At 39.6% G+C, this 18,676-nt stretch overlaps 1 protein-coding gene across 4 annotated transcripts in view; it reads left to right on the top strand.

The window, feature by feature from the left end:
* Positions 1–18,676, top strand: part of DNTT (DNA nucleotidylexotransferase) — a 225,084-nt gene that overhangs the window by 71,440 nt on the left and 134,968 nt on the right. For all 4 annotated transcript variants that reach the window (XM_058187434.1, XM_058187436.1, XM_058187435.1 and 1 more), the window contains 4 exons: positions 2,590–2,760; positions 4,290–4,361; positions 9,611–9,734; positions 10,687–10,819. In XM_058187434.1, coding sequence (XP_058043417.1) covers positions 2,590–2,760; positions 4,290–4,361; positions 9,611–9,734; positions 10,687–10,819 — 500 coding nt within the window. The remainder of the gene's footprint in view (positions 1–2,589; positions 2,761–4,289; positions 4,362–9,610; positions 9,735–10,686; positions 10,820–18,676) is intronic.

Raw genomic sequence — 18,676 nt, forward strand, 5'->3', positions numbered from 1 at the left:
GTGAAAAAACAATTTTGATACTGTGAAGTATCTGTGATTCTGTCAGTGTTGTTTTTAGCTCTCATTTCAGTCATTCTTAATTATGTTCAGCCCTGCTTGTAATGACTTTGACATTCATAAACCCAGTATATATTTATATACTGTATGCCTTTCCTAGTACACACATTTTTTCCAAGCAATGTTTTACTAGCAATATATACATGTGTGTGTGTTTGTGTGTATTTGTATGCGTATGGTTAGAGCATGTGCTACGATGTAAGTTTCTAAAACCTGAAGATTTCAGCATACACAGGTATTTCAGAATTTTTTCTATGATCAAGTTTTAATTTGCACTATTTGTCTAAAATAGTAATAACCTTACTTTTTAAAATCCTTGTATGGGCCTCAATTTGCAATAAAGCATTCAATTAGCATTAAAGAGATCTGTTGTTACTGAAAGATACCTACTTACTTTTAGAGAAATAGACACACAATTATGGAGCTAGACTTTCTTATGAGCCTGTAAGAGATGACAAACCTTGCTCCTGGATTGGGAAAATACTCAATCAGATGTCAGAGAAATAAGTTTTTTTGTTTTTGTTTTTACACATTGGACATGATGGGCAGAAATAATTTCCATCAAACAAATCAAGGAGGAAGCTGAGATGCAGTTCCTTCTGCTGGGTCCTGGGGCAGGTTGGAGAAGCTGAGAAAGCAGAAGCAGGAAATGATATTGTTTGCCTCAATACTGGTGTTGTTTAAAAAACATCACTGAAAGCTATAAGTCCGTGATGGCAAACCTATGACACACGTGCCACAGGTGGCACGCAGAGCTTTCTCTGTGGGCACGAAAGCTGACGCCCCAGCTCAGCCCCTCCCCTGCATGCACACTTCCCGCCAGGTTTTGGGGTCTCTGCCATGCATGCATGGGGAGTGGGGCGCACACAGGAGATATGTGCGGGGAGTGCACGTGTGAGGAGTGCGCGTGCATGCATGGGGGTGAGGCACATGGGGTCGCTCGTGCATGTGCAGGGGCAGAAACATGCGGGAGTCATGCACACATTCACGGGGTTGCATCAGTGGTGAAATCCAAATTTTTTTACTACTGGTTCTGTGGGCCAGGCTTGGTGGGCATGGTGTGGCTTGGTGGGCGTGGCAGAAGAACGATATTGCAAAATCTTCGTTCCACCCCACTCCAGGGGAAGGATACTGCAAAATCCCCATTCCCTTCCTACTCCTGGGGAAAGGATATTACAAAATTTCCATTCCCACCCCACTTTGGGGCCAGCCAGAGGTAGTATTTGCTGGTTCTCTGCACTACTCAAAATTCCCGCTACCGGTTCTCCGAACTACTCAAAATTTCCGCTACTGGTTCTGCAGAACCTGTCAGAATCTGTTGGATTTCACCCCTGCGTTGCATGCATGGGGTCACACGCACATTGCTTTATGGGTGTGCGCATGCACGCACACACTTTTGTGTGTGTGCGCTTTCGGCACTCAGTTCCGAAAAGGTTAGCCATCACTGCTATAGGTAGTTAATCTGCAAGCTGCACTTTCAAGATGGTTCCCTTCCCTTCTGCCTTTTGCAAAGACAATATGATCTTCCTTTCCTGCAATGTTATGAATCACAGAAGTGCTTACAAAATCTTTTTATTCACTTTTGCAATAATTTTGCACCACCTCATATTATTATTATTATTATTATTATTATTATTATTATTATTATTATTGTTGTTGTTGTTGTTGTTGTTGTTGTTGTTGTTGTTGTTGTTGTTGTTGTTGTTATTATTATTCCTCCTCCTCCTCCTCACATTTATCACAAGTTATTAATAAATTCTGACAAGATTCCCAGGAGTGGGAGGACGGAAGGAAGATGCACCCAAAAAATCCAGAGCAAATGGTGAGATTTGAAATGTTCAAATGGCAAAAGCTATATTAATGTGAAGATGTCTTTAGGGTTCCTCACTGCTTCTGGTATCTCCAAATTCTTCCTGAAATTGGTACTCTGTTTATGGTGCTCAGAGTAGAGGATATCAAATCTGACAGATGGTAGATGTGGCATCATGATCCAAGTTTTGCCGCTTTGGTACTTGTGGTCATACTATATGCATATTTAAAAGAAGCGGGGCTTGGACTGCAATGTCCACCATCCATCTTGCAAATTTCGACCTATCCATGGACACTCTCCATCAGCTCTTTTATTTCAGCAGGATTTACTTCCGATTGTGGAATCTAAATCTGCTCTAAACTATTATCTTTGATTGCTTCAAGCTAAGACATTTTCATTAAAAGATATATTTGAAAAAAGAAGATTGGGGTAAAGTCTTCAACAAGGTAGCAATTATTTTACTGTTTTAGACTCTGGAAATTTATCCAGATTCTATTGATCCACATTCTCTGGTTAGTGGAAGCTAAAACAACACATAATGGTTCATTGCAGGATATGGTGTTAAAGAGAGCCATGAGCAAAATATTCAGCAGGTTAGCAATTGTGTTTTACATTTATCATAATATAAAGACATTTGTTCATCCACTTACAAATTTTAAACTTTCTGCCTACTCTAAATTGTTATTCATTTTTTCCCTGTTTCCTATCTTTCCTGCTTCAAGGATGCGTTTGAAATCCTGGTTGAAAACTATGAATTCAATGAAAATAAAGAGTTTTGCCTTGCATTTGGAAGAGCAGCTTCCATGCTGAAGTATCTTCCGTTCACTGTAGTTCAAGTGAATGACATTGAAGGGCTGCCCTGGATGGTAGAACAAGTCAAAGAAATAATTGAGGTATGTTATGTGAGATGTCACATAAGGCTTTTTGAAAGCATTTCCACTCAGAGACACCCATCCATGATTTCCTTCTGTCCATGTTGGTCTTTCTCCTCTCAATACAGATAATCCTTGACTTACAATAATTCATTAGCGGCTGTTCAGAATTATGACAGCACTGAAGAAAATGACTTATGACTGGTTTTTGCACCTACAACCCCATGATCACATGATGCAAATTAGGGTGCTTGGCAAAAGTCATGTATTTATAATGGTTGCAACTTCCCAGGGTCATGTGATTGCCATTTTTGATCTTCCCAGCCGGCTTCCAATAAGCACAGTCAATAAGGGAAGACAGATTTGCTTAATGACCATGTGATTCACTCAACAACGGCAGTGATAGGCTTAACCAACATGGGCCCAAATGGTCACAAAATCAGTCGCAACTCATTTCACAACCACCTTGCTTAGCAACAGTAAATCTGGTCCCAATTGAGGACACATGTCAAGGATTACTGTATTCAACTTGTTCAAAACTATATGGATGGGTGTGGCGGGAACAATAAAATATACCTTATGTAAATAGAACGTTGGGGTTCCATTCTAGACCTGATCACTGACATAAGAAAGAAAATATTTAATATGTTACACCTCAAACATTGTAGTTTAGCTCCGGGGATGGGATTCTGCTGTTTCCGACTGGTTTGGGCCTACTGGTAGCTCCAACGATCAGCTGAGAGCGAACTGGTTCACTCCAATGATCAGCTGGGCCCGCCCGCCCCTGCGCTATACCTACCTTTATTTCCTTTGTTGGAAGCCCAGCTGATCGGTGCGGCAGCGTGGATTGCCACACCTCAGCTGTTTTATTCACCGGAGCTGCAGTAGAAGGTGCTGTTTTCAAATATACTGTGCACATATGGATCGCCCGTTTGGCACGCATGCGAAGCACGTGGGAAGCGAACCAGTTGTTACACCAGTTGCATCCCACAACTGTTTAGCTCTCTCTGGGTACCAGGGAGAACCTTTGTCTCAAGGCAATAACATCCCTCCCACCACTTAGTGAGAAACATTAGATATCCCTCCCATTCTCTTTTTGAAACAAGACCATTTCATTGTGTTAATTTGTGTTGAGAGTCTCTAGGAATCACTTTTGTACCAAAGCATTAAAATTAAAGATAATTTGCAAAACAGCCCCTTCCCCTGATCATTTTTAGCAACAGACGTATTTTCCTCTTTGCAATGTAGATGGATGTTAAGGAAGGGGAGGGGGGACACTATAATTAAATGTTGCCTAGAATCGCTGTTCAGATTCTCCTTTCAGTTTATTGTGCAACAGTAAAAGCTCAGCAGCGTTTAAAAAAAATTCCTCTTTTGCATGCTTATCTTCTAACAAAGCCAACAACGCTAAGTATGTGTAAGAGTTCAGCTTGAATTTTAAAACAGGACTGCTAAAGCACTGAGAGGCTATTAGAAGTAATTAGATTGCAACATAAATACCACAGAAATGTATATAAACCTGCACAAATATGTCTCTCCTATGCATTCAGGATATATTAGAAGAAGGGGAGAGTTCTAAAGTGAAAGCAGTGCTAAATGATGAAAACTACAGATCAATTAAAGTAAGTTGGATTCTGCTTTCCTTTTTGATAGTTGCCAAGAGGTGTATATAAGTTTTCTCTGTGTTTCTTCCTCTGAGTCTGCAGACTGGATTACAAGGAAAAAGGAAAACTAACCTCGGTTTGGTTGAGAAAGAAATACAGTGGCTAAGAAAGTTGCAATCCCCTTCCTCAAACTGGTGCCTGGTTCAAGTAAACTAACTGGTTTTGAAAGCATAGAACATAGAATAACAGAGTTGGAAGTGACCTTGAAGGTCATCTAGTCCAACCCCATGCTCAATCAGGAAATCCTATACCAAATGTTGAAGGAGATTCTCAGTTATCCAGGCCATGGTTGTCCCAAAGATGCTTTTTTCAAGAAGCAACTGGACTTTCTAGTTTTTCTTTGAAGACGTTTTGCTTCTCATCCAAGAAGCTTCTTCTTCTTCTCATCCAAGAAGCTTCTTCTTCTTTTCCAATGTTAGGTATATGAAAAGTACTGTATGTGTGGTGCCAGTGAATGGAAATCTGGCATTCAAATTTAACCCCCTCGCCCCCATGTGGGATATGCTGAGTGATTTTTAGATGTCTCATTATTTCTCCAACAACAGGATTGTTGTAGTTTCATAAAATGTGGGGGCTCCCACACTCTGGAACGAACTTCCCCCGGGTTTACGCCAAATACCTGACCTTCGGACCTTCCGCCGCGAACTGAAGACACAGCTTTTTATGCGCGCGGGGCTGGCTTAAATTTTATCGATTTTTAAATTTCTATTATAAGGGTTTTTAGTTTTATATATTTTAAAGTTTCTTAGGCCAATTATAAAATAAGTTTTTTAATTTGTATTTTAAATTGTATATTGTATTCTCTGTTTTTATTTTGGCTGTACACCGCCCTGAGTCCTTCAGGAGAAGGGCGGTATAAAAATCGAATAAATAATAATAATAATAATAACAACAACAACAACAACAACAACAACAACAACAATAATAATAATAAGACTGAAGATCCTACACTGGTTAATTCCAGTTTCCGGATGAAAGATGAGATATAAAATTTACAATAAATATTTGTCCATGTCATGGATTTGAGCACCTGGGCACTGGAGAAGCTTTGATCTAGATGTCAAATATAAATGACACACAACCTCTCAGAATCTGCTCTGAAAACCTACTGTACTTCTTGAATTAATGCATTTGCAATCCATGGTGTTCTTTGTTCTAAATGAACAGCAATCAACACATTTAATGAATCATTTTTCAACTGCCCAACATCTATTGAATGAGACAAGATACAAGCGTAGTAATTAATTAATTAACCATTTCGTTTATCTGTTGCTAATTGTGCTAACAGTAGCATATAAATCATTGAGATTTAGCCTTAATTTTAAGTTCATTTAGTTGGCTCATTTAAGCCTGATTTCCAAATAAATTTGTTTAGGTTGAAGTTTAATTGCACATAAAGTGATTTACAACAGGAAGATGGCCATGAAGAAATCTAACTTTACTGAGAGTGCTTTAAAAAGCAGATAATATTTCTGAGTGATAGAAAAGTTTAATTTTGTTTCCTTTTCTGCCAGTGATAACTCATGCTTTATAAACCTTATTCTGACCATTGTGCAAGAGCTAATAACAAGTCTGTGAATTCTCATGATCCTATTAACAAAATGTTAGAGAATTAATAGATAAGAATTTAAGTAATTTTTGACAAATGAGATTACAAAATATAATAGCTCTTCCTCCCAAGGACCATGCTTTTCACAAAGAATAGATAATTTCACTTGCTGTATCTAAAATGACAAGCCATACATATTCCAGAATCCTTCTTTTCTTTTCTTTATTGTTTTTGCATTAATAAATAATCCTGGAAATACAAGATAAATTAGCATGACCCATATTCAAAGCCTGGAGATTCAACACAAAGGAATATTTAAATAGGACTCTCCCGCCAGTTCTAAAATTCAATGAATTCAATTACTTGCAATGAAACTTCGAGAAACAATCCATTTACAAGCACATACATAATAGATGCATTGATTTTCTGAGATATCAGCTTGTATGAAGATCATTGCTTTGGTTTCTCAATAGCTTTCTTGGATCAACTAGTCACTAGTTAAAGCACCAACAAAACTTTATGGTTGGGAGTCCTGATGGCATAGTGATTAAACACTGCCCACAGGCTGGGGTTTGATCCTGACAGAGCCAGGGGTGGGCAGCTGGGGGTTCGGGAGAACCTCTACCTAAGATTCTGTGCAGTCCGGCCTCCAGAGGGCTTCTGGAGCCTGGGGAGGTCATTTTCTCCCTTCCAGAGGCTCAACAAAGCCTCAGGAGCAAGGGAAGGGCAAAAACACCCCCCCCATGGTGCAGGAGGCCAGCTAGGCCCCGCCCACCATGGCCACACCCACCCAGCAACTGGGCAGAGAACCCCTTGTTAAAATTTTTGAAATCCATCCCTGGATAGAGTTCAAGATTGGCTCAGCCGTCTATCCTTCCAAGGTTGGTAAAATGGGGACCTAGATTTTTGGGGTTAGGGTTAGGGTTATGCTGACTTTGTAAACCACTCTGAGAGTGCTGTAAAGCACTATGGGGTGGAATACCAGTCTAAATGCTATTGCTGTTGCTATTTATTTGATCTAGGAGAGAACTATCTCTCAGAACATGATTTTTACAAAAACCAAGAAAAAGGGAAAAGGTTTAAAAACCTCCTTTTTTGCGTGATGTATTTCAGGAAAGAAAGAGAGAGAACCTGACAGGGTGGACAGTTGTATTTCAATGGGTAGAAAGTGGTTTTAATTGGGATCCTTGATGATGTTACTCATTGTCAGACATGTTCTACAAACCTATTCTGCAACCCAACAAGACAGACACACACTTCAGAGGATAATTAGAACTGCAGAAAAAACAATTACTATCAACCTGCCTTCCATTGAGGACCTGTATACTGCAGAGTCAAAAAGAGGGCTACAATAATATTTACAGATCCCTTTCATCCTAGACATACATAAATTGTTTGAACTCCTACCCTCAAAACACTATAGACTAGAGCACTGCACACCAGGCCAATTAGACACAAGAACAGTTTTCCCCCCGAATGCCATTATCCTGCTAAACAAATAATTCCGTCAACACTGTCAAACTATTCAGTCTGCATTATTAATCTTCTCATCATTCCTATCATCCATCTCCTCCCACTTATGATTGTATGACTTTAACTTTGTTGCTTGTATTCCTATGATTTATATTGTTTCCTAGTATGATTTGATTGCTTATTTGTACTCTATGACTATCATTAAGTGTTGTACCTTATGGTTCTTGACGAATGTATCTTTTCTTTTTATATACACTGAGAGCATATGCACCAAAGACAAATTCATTGTGTGTCCAACCACACTTGGCCAATAAAGAATTCTAATCTAATAATTCTGTCTCTCCTCCCTAGTGATTTAGTAAAGTCTCTGTTTCCTTTTGTATTCTTCCCCACTTTTGCTAATAAATGTAATATTTGCATTGCTGTTCAATCTATAGCAAATATTATTGAGTAGAAGTACTTGCTGCTGCTTACTGCAATCTATGTGCTTTTCAAATTCAGGTATACAGAAGGTGGTCCTCACTTAAAGAAACACTTGTCTGAATTTTCCACAGCTCATATGACCTTGTAATTATAGGCATCTTAGTATCTCCATGGACATGCAATTGCTATACAGATGCTCAGTGACTGGCTTGTAATTATGCCGTTGCCGTGTCCCATGGTCACATGATTGTCATTTGCAACTTTGACTTTGCTACAGGCTTCCGAAAAGCAAAGTCAACAGGGAAGATGACAGGAGGTGGCAAATGGCGACCACATGACATTGTGTTGTTGGTTTGAGGGCCAAGCTTGGTTCTTTGGTTGCAAACATTTTGAGGAGACATCTTCAGTTCAGTTTGGATTGTCCAAAGCTTTTGGATTGACAATCCAAAGCGCGCTGAAGGTGTCTCCTTGAATGGGGATGAAACATTTGCAACCAAATCACCAAGCTCAGAGCTCAAACCAACAACATAACTACCAATCCAAGCTATTAATATTCAAAGACATTTCAATATGACCTTGTGTTTAACGACAGCATGGCATTCGCTTAATGATGGCAACTGGAAGCTCTGGAATTGCCATCAGTAAGTGGCATAATCAATATGGCTGCATTGCTTGGCTACACAAATCCTGCTCCCAATTACTAAAGTTAAATGAGGTTTACCTGGAATGTATTTCCTTCATATTTCATACAGTCTTACCTGAAGTGGCCATTTAGAACAGAATCATAGAATTCTAGGGCTGGAAGGGACCTCAGAGATCTTCAAATCCAACCCCCTGCTCAAGGCAGGAGATCTTATTCTACCCCTTCCTTGATTGTCCAAGAAAGCCAAGTAGATTTGCAATGTGCACCTGGTGTTTTGCAGTGAAGATCTCAAATTCAGATGATACATTTCCTGACTGCGGGAAAGCTCAGATACATGTTTCCCAAGCATAACTGAAGGGACGTCCTCCCCACAGCCCCACCACCTTGGTAAAAACCCCCAAAAACTCTAATGACCATTGCCAGATCCTCAAAAGGGCCTCTGGTGGCTCAGCAGACTAAGTCTGTCTGTTATTAACACAGCTGCTTGCAATTACTGCAAGTTCAAGTCCCACCAGGCCCAAAGTTGACTCAGTCTTCCATCCTTTATAACGTAGGTGAAATGAGGACCCAGATTGTTGGGGGCAATAAAAATTGACTTTGTATATAATATACAAATGGATGAAGACTATTGCTTAACACAGTGTAAGCCGCTCTGAGTCTTCGGAGAAAGGCGGGATATAAATTCAAATAAAAAAAAAAGACATGCTAGAAGAGACTGATGATGCCACAGCTCAGAAAGTGGGGGACAAATGGGAGGGGTTTAGCATTTCTCACAATCTACTGGTGTAGTCATGTGGTCTAGCAAGGCATTGGGTTCATTAGGATAGTGATGAAGACAGGGAGCAGGAGAGGTGAGTGACAGATCCGAAGAACAATCTTTGATTATGTGGAGAGTGAAGAAAGAGTGGAGGAAGAGGAAAAGAGAGGGCACGGGGAGTGGGGAGGAAACCTGTATGGCTGCATTTCCATAGAGTTTCATACAGCAAATATAGTAATTATAGTGTGGCTGGAACTCTTGCATTTGTATCAAAATTCAGGAGAAAATATGAAACTCTGCACCACACATACGGCCTAGCACTCTGTAGACTATTAAACTGAATACATTTCTACCCTACATAGCTCTTTACTTCTGTTTTTGGAGTTGGATTGAAGACATCTGACAAATGGTACAAAATGGGACTACGAACTCTGGAAGAAGTCAGATGTAACAAGAACCTAACACTGACAAGAATGCAAAAAGCAGGTAAACATTATCTAACTGTAAGTTCAGTCTTGAAAACAGCATTAGTTAAACTAGCAAATCACCTGATAGGTGTGCAAATATGCTCTGTTTGGTTAATTCAGTTTCCCCTGATGTGGGATTTCCAGATATATAGTGGCTGAAATTCCCAAGGCCAGAAAATCTGGGGGTTGTAGTTTTAAGCAACATAATCTTAAATTACTTATAAACAGCAACAAAATAATAAAAAAGCCAACATGGAAGCTCCTGGTATTTCCACACGTTCACAAACAACTTTAGTAGACCACATCCTCATACTATCCCACAACATGCTTATGGGACAAGCCATATATTCAAGACATTTTAGAAGATTATGAGAGTGGGGGCCTTTTGGATCCCAGGGAGATGCTCCAAGGGGTAAGGCCCACCAGAAGAGGCACAGTGTCTAGGTCCTACTAGATGGTAACATTTAGGGCAGGGGTCAGCAACCCACGGCTCTGGAGCCGCATGTGGCTCTTTCATCCCTCTGCTGCAGCTCCCTGCCACTCAAAATATGGGTCACAACTGTGTGATACCCACCGGCACACAATTTATTGAGCTTTTCAACACCTGGTAGGACAACCGTGGATAAATCCAAGAAAAGAAAAGTTTCAGAAAAAAACAAAATGTTTAATTCAACTACGTATGCCAGTTCTGTGGCTGCCCAGAAGATAGTCAGGCATGGGAAGGGTTTTGTGGCTCCCAGTGTTTCCTTTTCTGTGGGAAACAGGTCCAAATGGCTCTTTGAGTGTTTAAGGTTGCTGACCCCTGATTTAGGGGAAGGGATTTAGAGTTTGCCTATCCTATCAGAGTGAATAGAACAGGCAGGTATCCTTGGAAAGAGGCAGGGCTACAAATAACCAGGCCCTCGGCTATTAAATCAGTACTTTGAATTGTACAACGATACGAGATGTATAATATAAGGATCATTTTTCAGGTTTCTTGTACTATGATGACCTTATTAGCTGTGTATCTAAAGCCGAAGCAGATGCAGCAACTCAGATCGTTCAAAATACAGTGTGGAAAATTTTACCCAATGCTATTGTAACATTAACTGGTGGCTTCCGAAGGTAAGTATAAAATACAGGTTTCCTGTAAATTTTGTCTGTGGAAGGGCTGGGTTTTGCAAACCATGGCATGTTTGAATCAGGTTGGATTTTTAAAATAAAATATGTTATACAAATGTTTTGCTTTTAAAAAAATCCTAAATAGTTTCAGGAGAGAGTGGGGTGAATGTTGATAAAGTTTTAGAAATAACCAATTTGTAGACAAGAACATGGAGTAGTCATTGTCCCCAAAGGATGGAGAGAAAATCCTTATAGATTTCCTTTCTCTGTGACAAGGTTAGACTTAATCTTGGTCCAAGGTGGGTGGACTTCAACTCCCACAATTCTAGGAATTGAAATCTACATGTCTTAAAGTTGCCAAGGTTGCACTATTGTAGAATAATGGTGGGTGAAGTTGCTTTGGATGAACTTTAATTTTCAGTAACTTCAACCAGCACTGCTAATGTTGAGGGATGCTCAAAGTTGTAGCTTAAATGACATCTGGAGAGACACTGTGTTTTACCCACACCTTTCCGACTGAAAAATAAGAGGCCAGCTGTCTGCTTGTCATACAAATACATACCCATCCTGGTATTTTCCTTTCAAAGTAAAGTATGTTATGCAAACTGTTGAAAAGGAGTAGCACTAGCACTAGCACTTATACTATGCTTCGGAGTGCTTTACAGTCCTCTCTAAGTGATTTACAGAATCAACATATTGCAGCCAACAATTTGGGTCCTCGTTTTACTGACCTCAGAAGGATGGAAGGCAGAGTCAACCTTGAGGTGGTCGGGATTGAATTGCTAGCAGTCGGCAGAATTAGCCCGCAATACTGCATTCTAACCATTGTGCCACCTCGGCTCTTTTGTATGAATTATTAAGAAATTAAAAGCACAAACTAAGAAAAAAATTAGTAAAAAATAGTTTACTCCAGTAGTTTTCATTTTGTTTTTCCTACTTTTTTTCTACACATAGAAGTTGCACACTTCATACATTGTCTTTAGTTCTTAAAACTTCTCACCTCATTCTTTTTCAAGATCTCACGAACTCACATTCTTCTTCTTGACCCATTCATTCTTTCCTTCCATATATTTATTTTGCAATTCTATCTTCAACCATTTTCTCTGTATGATAACGCTGGCCCCATATACTTCTGTTGTAACATCGCACATTTTTGTATTCAATCCACATCTATTCAGAAACCACTCATTCTTGACCCTATCTCTGTTTGTTTTACCATGCACATGTCTTAAGTAAAGGATTCTCACTGCATTCGGTGCTTATGTTTCTCTTGACATGCCATATCCATTTAGCAAAACAGGAAGGAGCACACTCGTATATACAACACTTCTTGCTTCTTTTGGCAAACATGAATTCCTCACAACAGATCACAGGCTACAAACCTTACATGAAAATAGTTGAAAGGGTGAGAAAACTGGAGGCTTCTATGTTTAAATAAATAATCAGCACTGTTCCTATGTATTTGAGTTACTTATGTATAAAAATGACATGTGTTCTGATCTCACTGGAATTCCTAAATAAAAAAGTTTGGAAAATATCAGCTGTCAATAAGGAATGCCTTTGTTTTCTAGACAACTAGGGAGGGTCCTTCTTTTAGACTCACATTTGTCTTAGCAGACTATTATCTAGTCTGTGGCTCTTCCTCCTGTCTCCCAAGGTTATTCTTGCAACCCACTGCAGAATCTTAGAGAGGGGACAGAATTTGAAGGCAACAGTCTCGGCACAACTGGGACCTCATCATATTGGAGTGATGTTTTGCAGGACAGATTTCTGCATGACTGATTCAGACGTTGTTCCTGATTCATACTATACTGGAGAAACAAAGTAAAGTAGTAGATGCAAGACTAAATTAGATTCAGCTACAGTTCAGGGTCCTGGTATGAACATATGAAGAACTTCAGAACTTATGAAGGAATGCCATCTTTCCATAACTTTTTACTTTTATCCCAAAATCATACAGGATGCCCTGCTTTAAATGCTCCCCTCCCATTGAGTTATAGTGAATAGCACTTAGGGAAGCATCTTGTGTAGGAGGAGACCAAGTTTTCAAACTTGGCAACTTTAAGATGTGTGGACAGCTCCCAGAAGTCCTCAATCAGCATAGGGAATTCTGGAAGGTGAAGTCCACACACCTTAAGGTTGTCAAGTTTGAAAAATGCTGATCTAAAATGTTGAGAGTCAGACTAAATTAGCAATATGCAATATAGTTATCTGAGAATTTCACCTGAAATGTCCTGGTTTATCCACTTACTTCCTAAAGCTTTTGCTAGGGCAAAACTTTGGATTCCATTTTCTGAAAACAGACATCTTCCTCTGATATCAAAGGACCACGAGATTTTACTAACAAACTAATTTCCTGGAAGAATATTCTGATTTTTTGTTTTGTTTTGCTCTTAAAGACATTTAAGATCAAGCTTTGTGGAAATAGTGCTTTTATGCCATGTATGCATCATGGAATCTAACTCAACTGAATTCTAAATATTCTTTTATTAATTTGTGCCTTGTGACTTTTTGCTTGTTTATATCTGCTGCACAGGGTTAGGATATGATAAAAACACCTTTCAGCAATCACACTTCTATCTGAGTGATTTAAAAAAAAATTGCAGAGCAAGAAAATGGTGATAAAAAAACAACAACAACCTAAAAGTATCTCTTCTCTCCACAATGTCAATGGGAATGAATTTATGGTGTTTTTAGCAAAGCTCTTGACTGAACACCATACAAAGGAAATCAGAATATGTTTCAATAAATTATTGTAAAGTATGTGCATACAGTATTTGGATTTAGTGTTGCATATTATATAATGATGCACAATGATAGCTAGCTCCTTATATCAAAACAGAAGCAAAGTATTTTACGAAGTCAATTACAGTAGGGATTTCACTATTATGTATTTTTTTAAAGAGTATAGCAAAACCTGCATTTTTATAAACCAGAACTGCACTGAATATTTTTTCAGTTTCATATTTTGACAGGCTAGTAATTTGAGGTAGATATGCTCCTTTTATCTCAGATGTGTTCAGTAGCATGCCTTTTGCTAATCATTGTTGTTTTAGTAGCTTTCTCACCCATCTTCTGTTTTTATTTTCTTGTTTTTTTTTCCCCTGGAAAGATTATCCAATCCAGTCAGGGATCACATAGTCAGAAGAGTGATCTTACAAGTCTGTTGCTCACTTGCCTTCCCAAAATATGACCTCCTTCCTCCCCTCCCCCCAATAATTACCTATAAATCTGTACTACTATTGATCTTCTCATCGTTCCCATCACCCATCTCCTTCCACTTATGACTATAACTTTGTTGCTGTATCCTTACGATTTATACTGATATTGTTTCCTGATTGCTTATTTGTAGCCTACGACTGTCATTAAGTGTTGTATCATTAAGTGTTAAATTTGTACCCTATGACTATCATTAAGTGTTGTAAGTGTTGTACCTTGATGAAGGTATCTTTTCTTTTATGTGCACTGAGAGCATATGCACCAAGACAAATTCCTTGTGTGTCCAATCACACTTGGCCAATAAAAATTCTATTCTATTCTATTCTAAATGGTACATTTGTGTGTATGCCTACTTGAATTATAGGGGTGAAATGCTCCCAGTTTGGACCAGATCGCCCGGTCTGGTAGTGATGGCGTCGGGTGATTCGGAGAACTGGTAGCAAAAATCCCTGCCCCCGCCCCCTGCCCCCGTTGAGTCGTGCCATCATCAGAGGTTTTTTTTTTTACTTTTAAAAGCATTTTTTCTTCAGCTGAAAAAAATGCTTTTAAAAGTAAGAAAAAAGCCTTTGATGATCACGCAGCTCAGCTGGGATCATCAGAACCCTTTAAACTCTTTTTTAAAAACCGCTTCGGCCAAAGAGGTTGTAAAAAAAAAAAGCTTTTAAAAGGCTCCTCTGGCGATTCCAGCTGAGTTGCCTGATCACCAGAACCTTTTAAAAAAACATGTTTTCTACAAGCTCTTCGGCCGAAGAGGTTTTTAAAACAATCCTTTTAAGAGGTTCTGGCGATCAGGTAACTTCAGCTGGGATTGTCAGAGGAACCTTTTAAAATCTTTTTTTCCTCTGGCGATCCCAGCTGAGTTACCTGATCATCACAGGCTTTTAAAAATAATTTTTTTACAACCTCTTACAACAGCCCCCGGCCATGCCCATGCATACACCCGGTCCCCACTTGCTGCTTCTTTCAGGCTTGCTAAGCCTTGCTTCGGCTGCTGCAATCAATTACATCGGCTAGCAACTGAATCTGCCTGCCTGCAATCCATCTCCTCCGTGAGCAACTCAATCTGCCTTTGCGGGTTGAGGAACTCTGGGAATTGAAGTCCACAAATCTTAAAGTTACTAAGGTTGGAGACCCCTGATCTAAAAAATATAAATAAAATAAAATAATAAAATAAAATATTTGTGCAGCTTTCTGAGATTTGGTATGTTTCTGTAGTGTTTCACTCTAACTACACAAACACACAAAATCTCACAAAGCTGTATGTGGTATTTTTTGTGTGTGTGTGTGAGTCATTTGTGTTTTGTTGTGTGTATGTAAAGTGTGAAAGTTGGTTTTTGAGCTTTTTGTGGCTGTGTGAGGTTCCTGCTTGTTGCAGGGGCCATTTTGGGTGAGGTGCAGCTGCTTTTACATTGTATGTGAGTTAGTTGTATTGTGTTGTGTTATGTGTGTGTAAAGTGTGAAAGACGGTTTTTGATACCTCTTATTGTTTTGTATACTTTGTCTATTATTATTATTATTTATTGTTAGTGGCCACGCCCACCCAGTCATCTGACCATCAAGCCATGCCCACCAATTAAGCCATGCCCACAGAACCGGTAGGGAAAATTTGTAGATTTCACCCCTGGTGTATTGCATTAGCTAATAAATATGTCTCAAAGGTGCTTTTTCAAAAGACAACTGGACTGTTTTTTCCTTGGGGAAGGAAAAGACATTTCGTTTCTCATCCAAGAAACTTCATTGATGCTGAAGGGTAATCATAATAACGATACCAATAAGAGAAGATAGTAGAAACGATGAGAAAGATAATAGTATTACAGCCATACTACATGGGTAAATAGCCTTAGACATAAGTCAGTACTGTGGGAATTAGATGTTCAACAGAGTGATATCACAAGGGAAAAAACTGTCTTTGTGTCTAGTTGTTGTGCAATGCAGTGCCCTGTAGCAGTGTCCTGAAAGGAAGAATTGAAACAGTTTATGTCCAGATTGTGAGGAGTCTGTAGATATTTTCTCAGCTCTCTTTCTGACCCATGCAGCTCAATCAGTGGTGAAATCCAATTTTTTTTACTGCCGGTTCTGTGGGCGTGGCTTGGCAGGCAGGGCTTGGCTTGGTAGGCGTGGCAGGGGAAAGATACTGCAAAATCCCTATTCCCTCCCTGCTCCTGGGGGAAGGATATTGCAAAATCTCCATTCCCACCCCATTCTGGGGCCAGCCAGAGGTGGTATTTGCCAGTTCTCTGAACTGCTCAAAGTTTCTGCTACCGGTTCTCCAGAACTTGTCAGAACCTACTGGATTTCACCCCTGGTCCTCAATGGAATTTGGGCTGATTGTAATTGTTTTTTCAGTCCTAACTATCCACTGAAGTCTATACCTGCCCTGTTTACTTGCTGTACCGAGCCAGACAGTTATAAAAGTACAAATGAAATTGTACAAATGAAACAAATGAAAGTACAACAAAAGGAAGATGCCCTAAGAGCAAAATGAAGCAACGAATGCATGCTTATTAACATTGGATTTCAAGGAGGCTTTTCATACTGTATAACCAATTTATGGTGTCATCCAACCATCACTATGGCAATACATCATTAATGAAGGCTTTCTATCACCATAGCAATGGTAGAGTGAGGCTATAGATCATTACTATGGAAATACTTGTATATGGAGTTAATTCCCCCCCCCACTTCTTGCTCATTGAGACTGCTGATTACAAAAAGACAAATCTAGCAGCTGGGAGAATGGAAATATGGAAAACTATTGACATCTGAGGATTCGGTGGTGTCAAATACTACTGGCCCGCAATGGCTCAAGAAGTATGCGCGCTTCCGATTGTCCGATACCCCCTGCAATTCGTTAGCTTCAAGGAAACATTCGAAGTGAGCCATGTATGACCCCCTACTTCTCTTTGGCTGGGTCAAATGGCGCTGGCGGCGTGTAGTTAGACATTTTCGATCGTATCTACGTGGCCGCCCTATAACTGGCTGGCTTCTAAACTATTTCTCCGCTTCAGCTCTTTTTTGGTTTCACTGCCAACCTCATCCCACCTTCGTCGCCAATGTTAAGTTCGGGCAATGAGGAGGCAGGAGACAGTCATTGGTGACAACAGCTCTTAAGTTTATTGTGAGAACCCAGCAAAAGCAACTGGCAAACAGTCTTCCTTATATAGTATTTTGGCTGAGGCATCAGCCAATCAGAAACGTGCTTTTTTCCCGCCCAAATTTCCCTCCAATAATTCAAATACATAACACGTTTCATCATAAGATTCCTTGGATTCCAGTTTGCACCGCTTTCTTATATATGATGAAAGCTCTTATCTTTCAGTGGCTCATAATAGATGACTCTTTTATTCCTGGTAGTAGAGCTCAGAGCATCAGGGAATGAACAAGGCTCTTCACCAACACATGATAACAACCCATAAAGGGGATGTATTGTATAGCCCTAGGAAGTACGTGGTTACAGAATAAAACAATCAAATTAATTACAAAATAGAGCTTGACGAATGACAGAAAAGTCCATGACTCCAGTTCTTGTAAAGGGGACACCAAGTTGTAGCCCAATTTAAGCTTAGAAAACCTCCAGCAGGTGATCTTTGACCAGCAGAATTAAGAAAAGTAAATGTAGAACGATGAAGAATAATGTTGGCTAATCTTTTTATTTGTACTGATCAGACAGTGTAATATCCCCCGGGATCAGAGTCTAGTCATTGTAGTTCTGATCTATAAAAAACGAGAATGCTTTGATCTAGCTAATTACAGACCAACCAGTCCACTTAGAATTATTAACAGGCTGTGCATAAGCCATCTCTAGGAAACACTATTAGAAAGGATGGAGCAGGACAGAATATTAAGAAAGAGGTTTCGTTTAGGAAAGTACACAGAGGTCCAGGAAGTAGCTCTGCAACATCTGGTTAAGCAATGCATGTAGTCTTCGATTTAGAACAACAAATGAGCCCAACATTTTTGTTGTTAAGTGAGTTTTGTCCCATTTTGCGACCTTTCTTGTCACAGTTGTAAAGCGAATCACTGCAGTTGTTGAGTTAAGTGAACTCGACAATACACAGTTGTTAAATGAATCTGGCTTCCCCATTGACTTTGCATGCCAGAAGGTCTCTAAAGGTGATCACATGGGATTGCAACCGTCATAAATATGAGTCAGTTGCAAGCGTCTGAATTATGATCACATGGCCATGGGGATACTGCAACAGTCGTAAGTATGAAAAATGGTCGTGAGTCATTTTTTTCAATGCCGTTGTGACTTCGAATGGTCACTCTCTCTCCCCTCTCCCTCTCCCTCCTTCCCTCTCCTGCTCTCTCTCTCTCTCTGTAGTTTGTGTGGTGTAATGATACAGACGCCGGGTAAGAAGTAGAGAGAGACTCTGATTCTAATCCATTTCAATCATAGATAGGTGACCGTTTTCTCTCTCTCGGCTCAACCTCCCTCACCATGGTTGTTACTGTGCAGGAAAACAGGAAGGATATGCCATCTTAAGGTCCTCTACAAAAAGGCAGGCCATAAACCAAAAGAAAGAAATGTTTGTCTGTGTACATGAATGTATTATTTCTTTGTGATGTTCACTTATTTTCTTGTAAGGGCCCATAATAAAGACATTCTAAACAAAGATTCTGTTTTGGTCTTCTCAAGGT

The sequence above is a fragment of the Ahaetulla prasina genome, chromosome 6, assembly GCF_028640845.1.
Source record: "Ahaetulla prasina isolate Xishuangbanna chromosome 6, ASM2864084v1, whole genome shotgun sequence".
In the NCBI taxonomy this organism is placed as follows: Eukaryota; Metazoa; Chordata; class Lepidosauria; order Squamata; family Colubridae; genus Ahaetulla; species Ahaetulla prasina.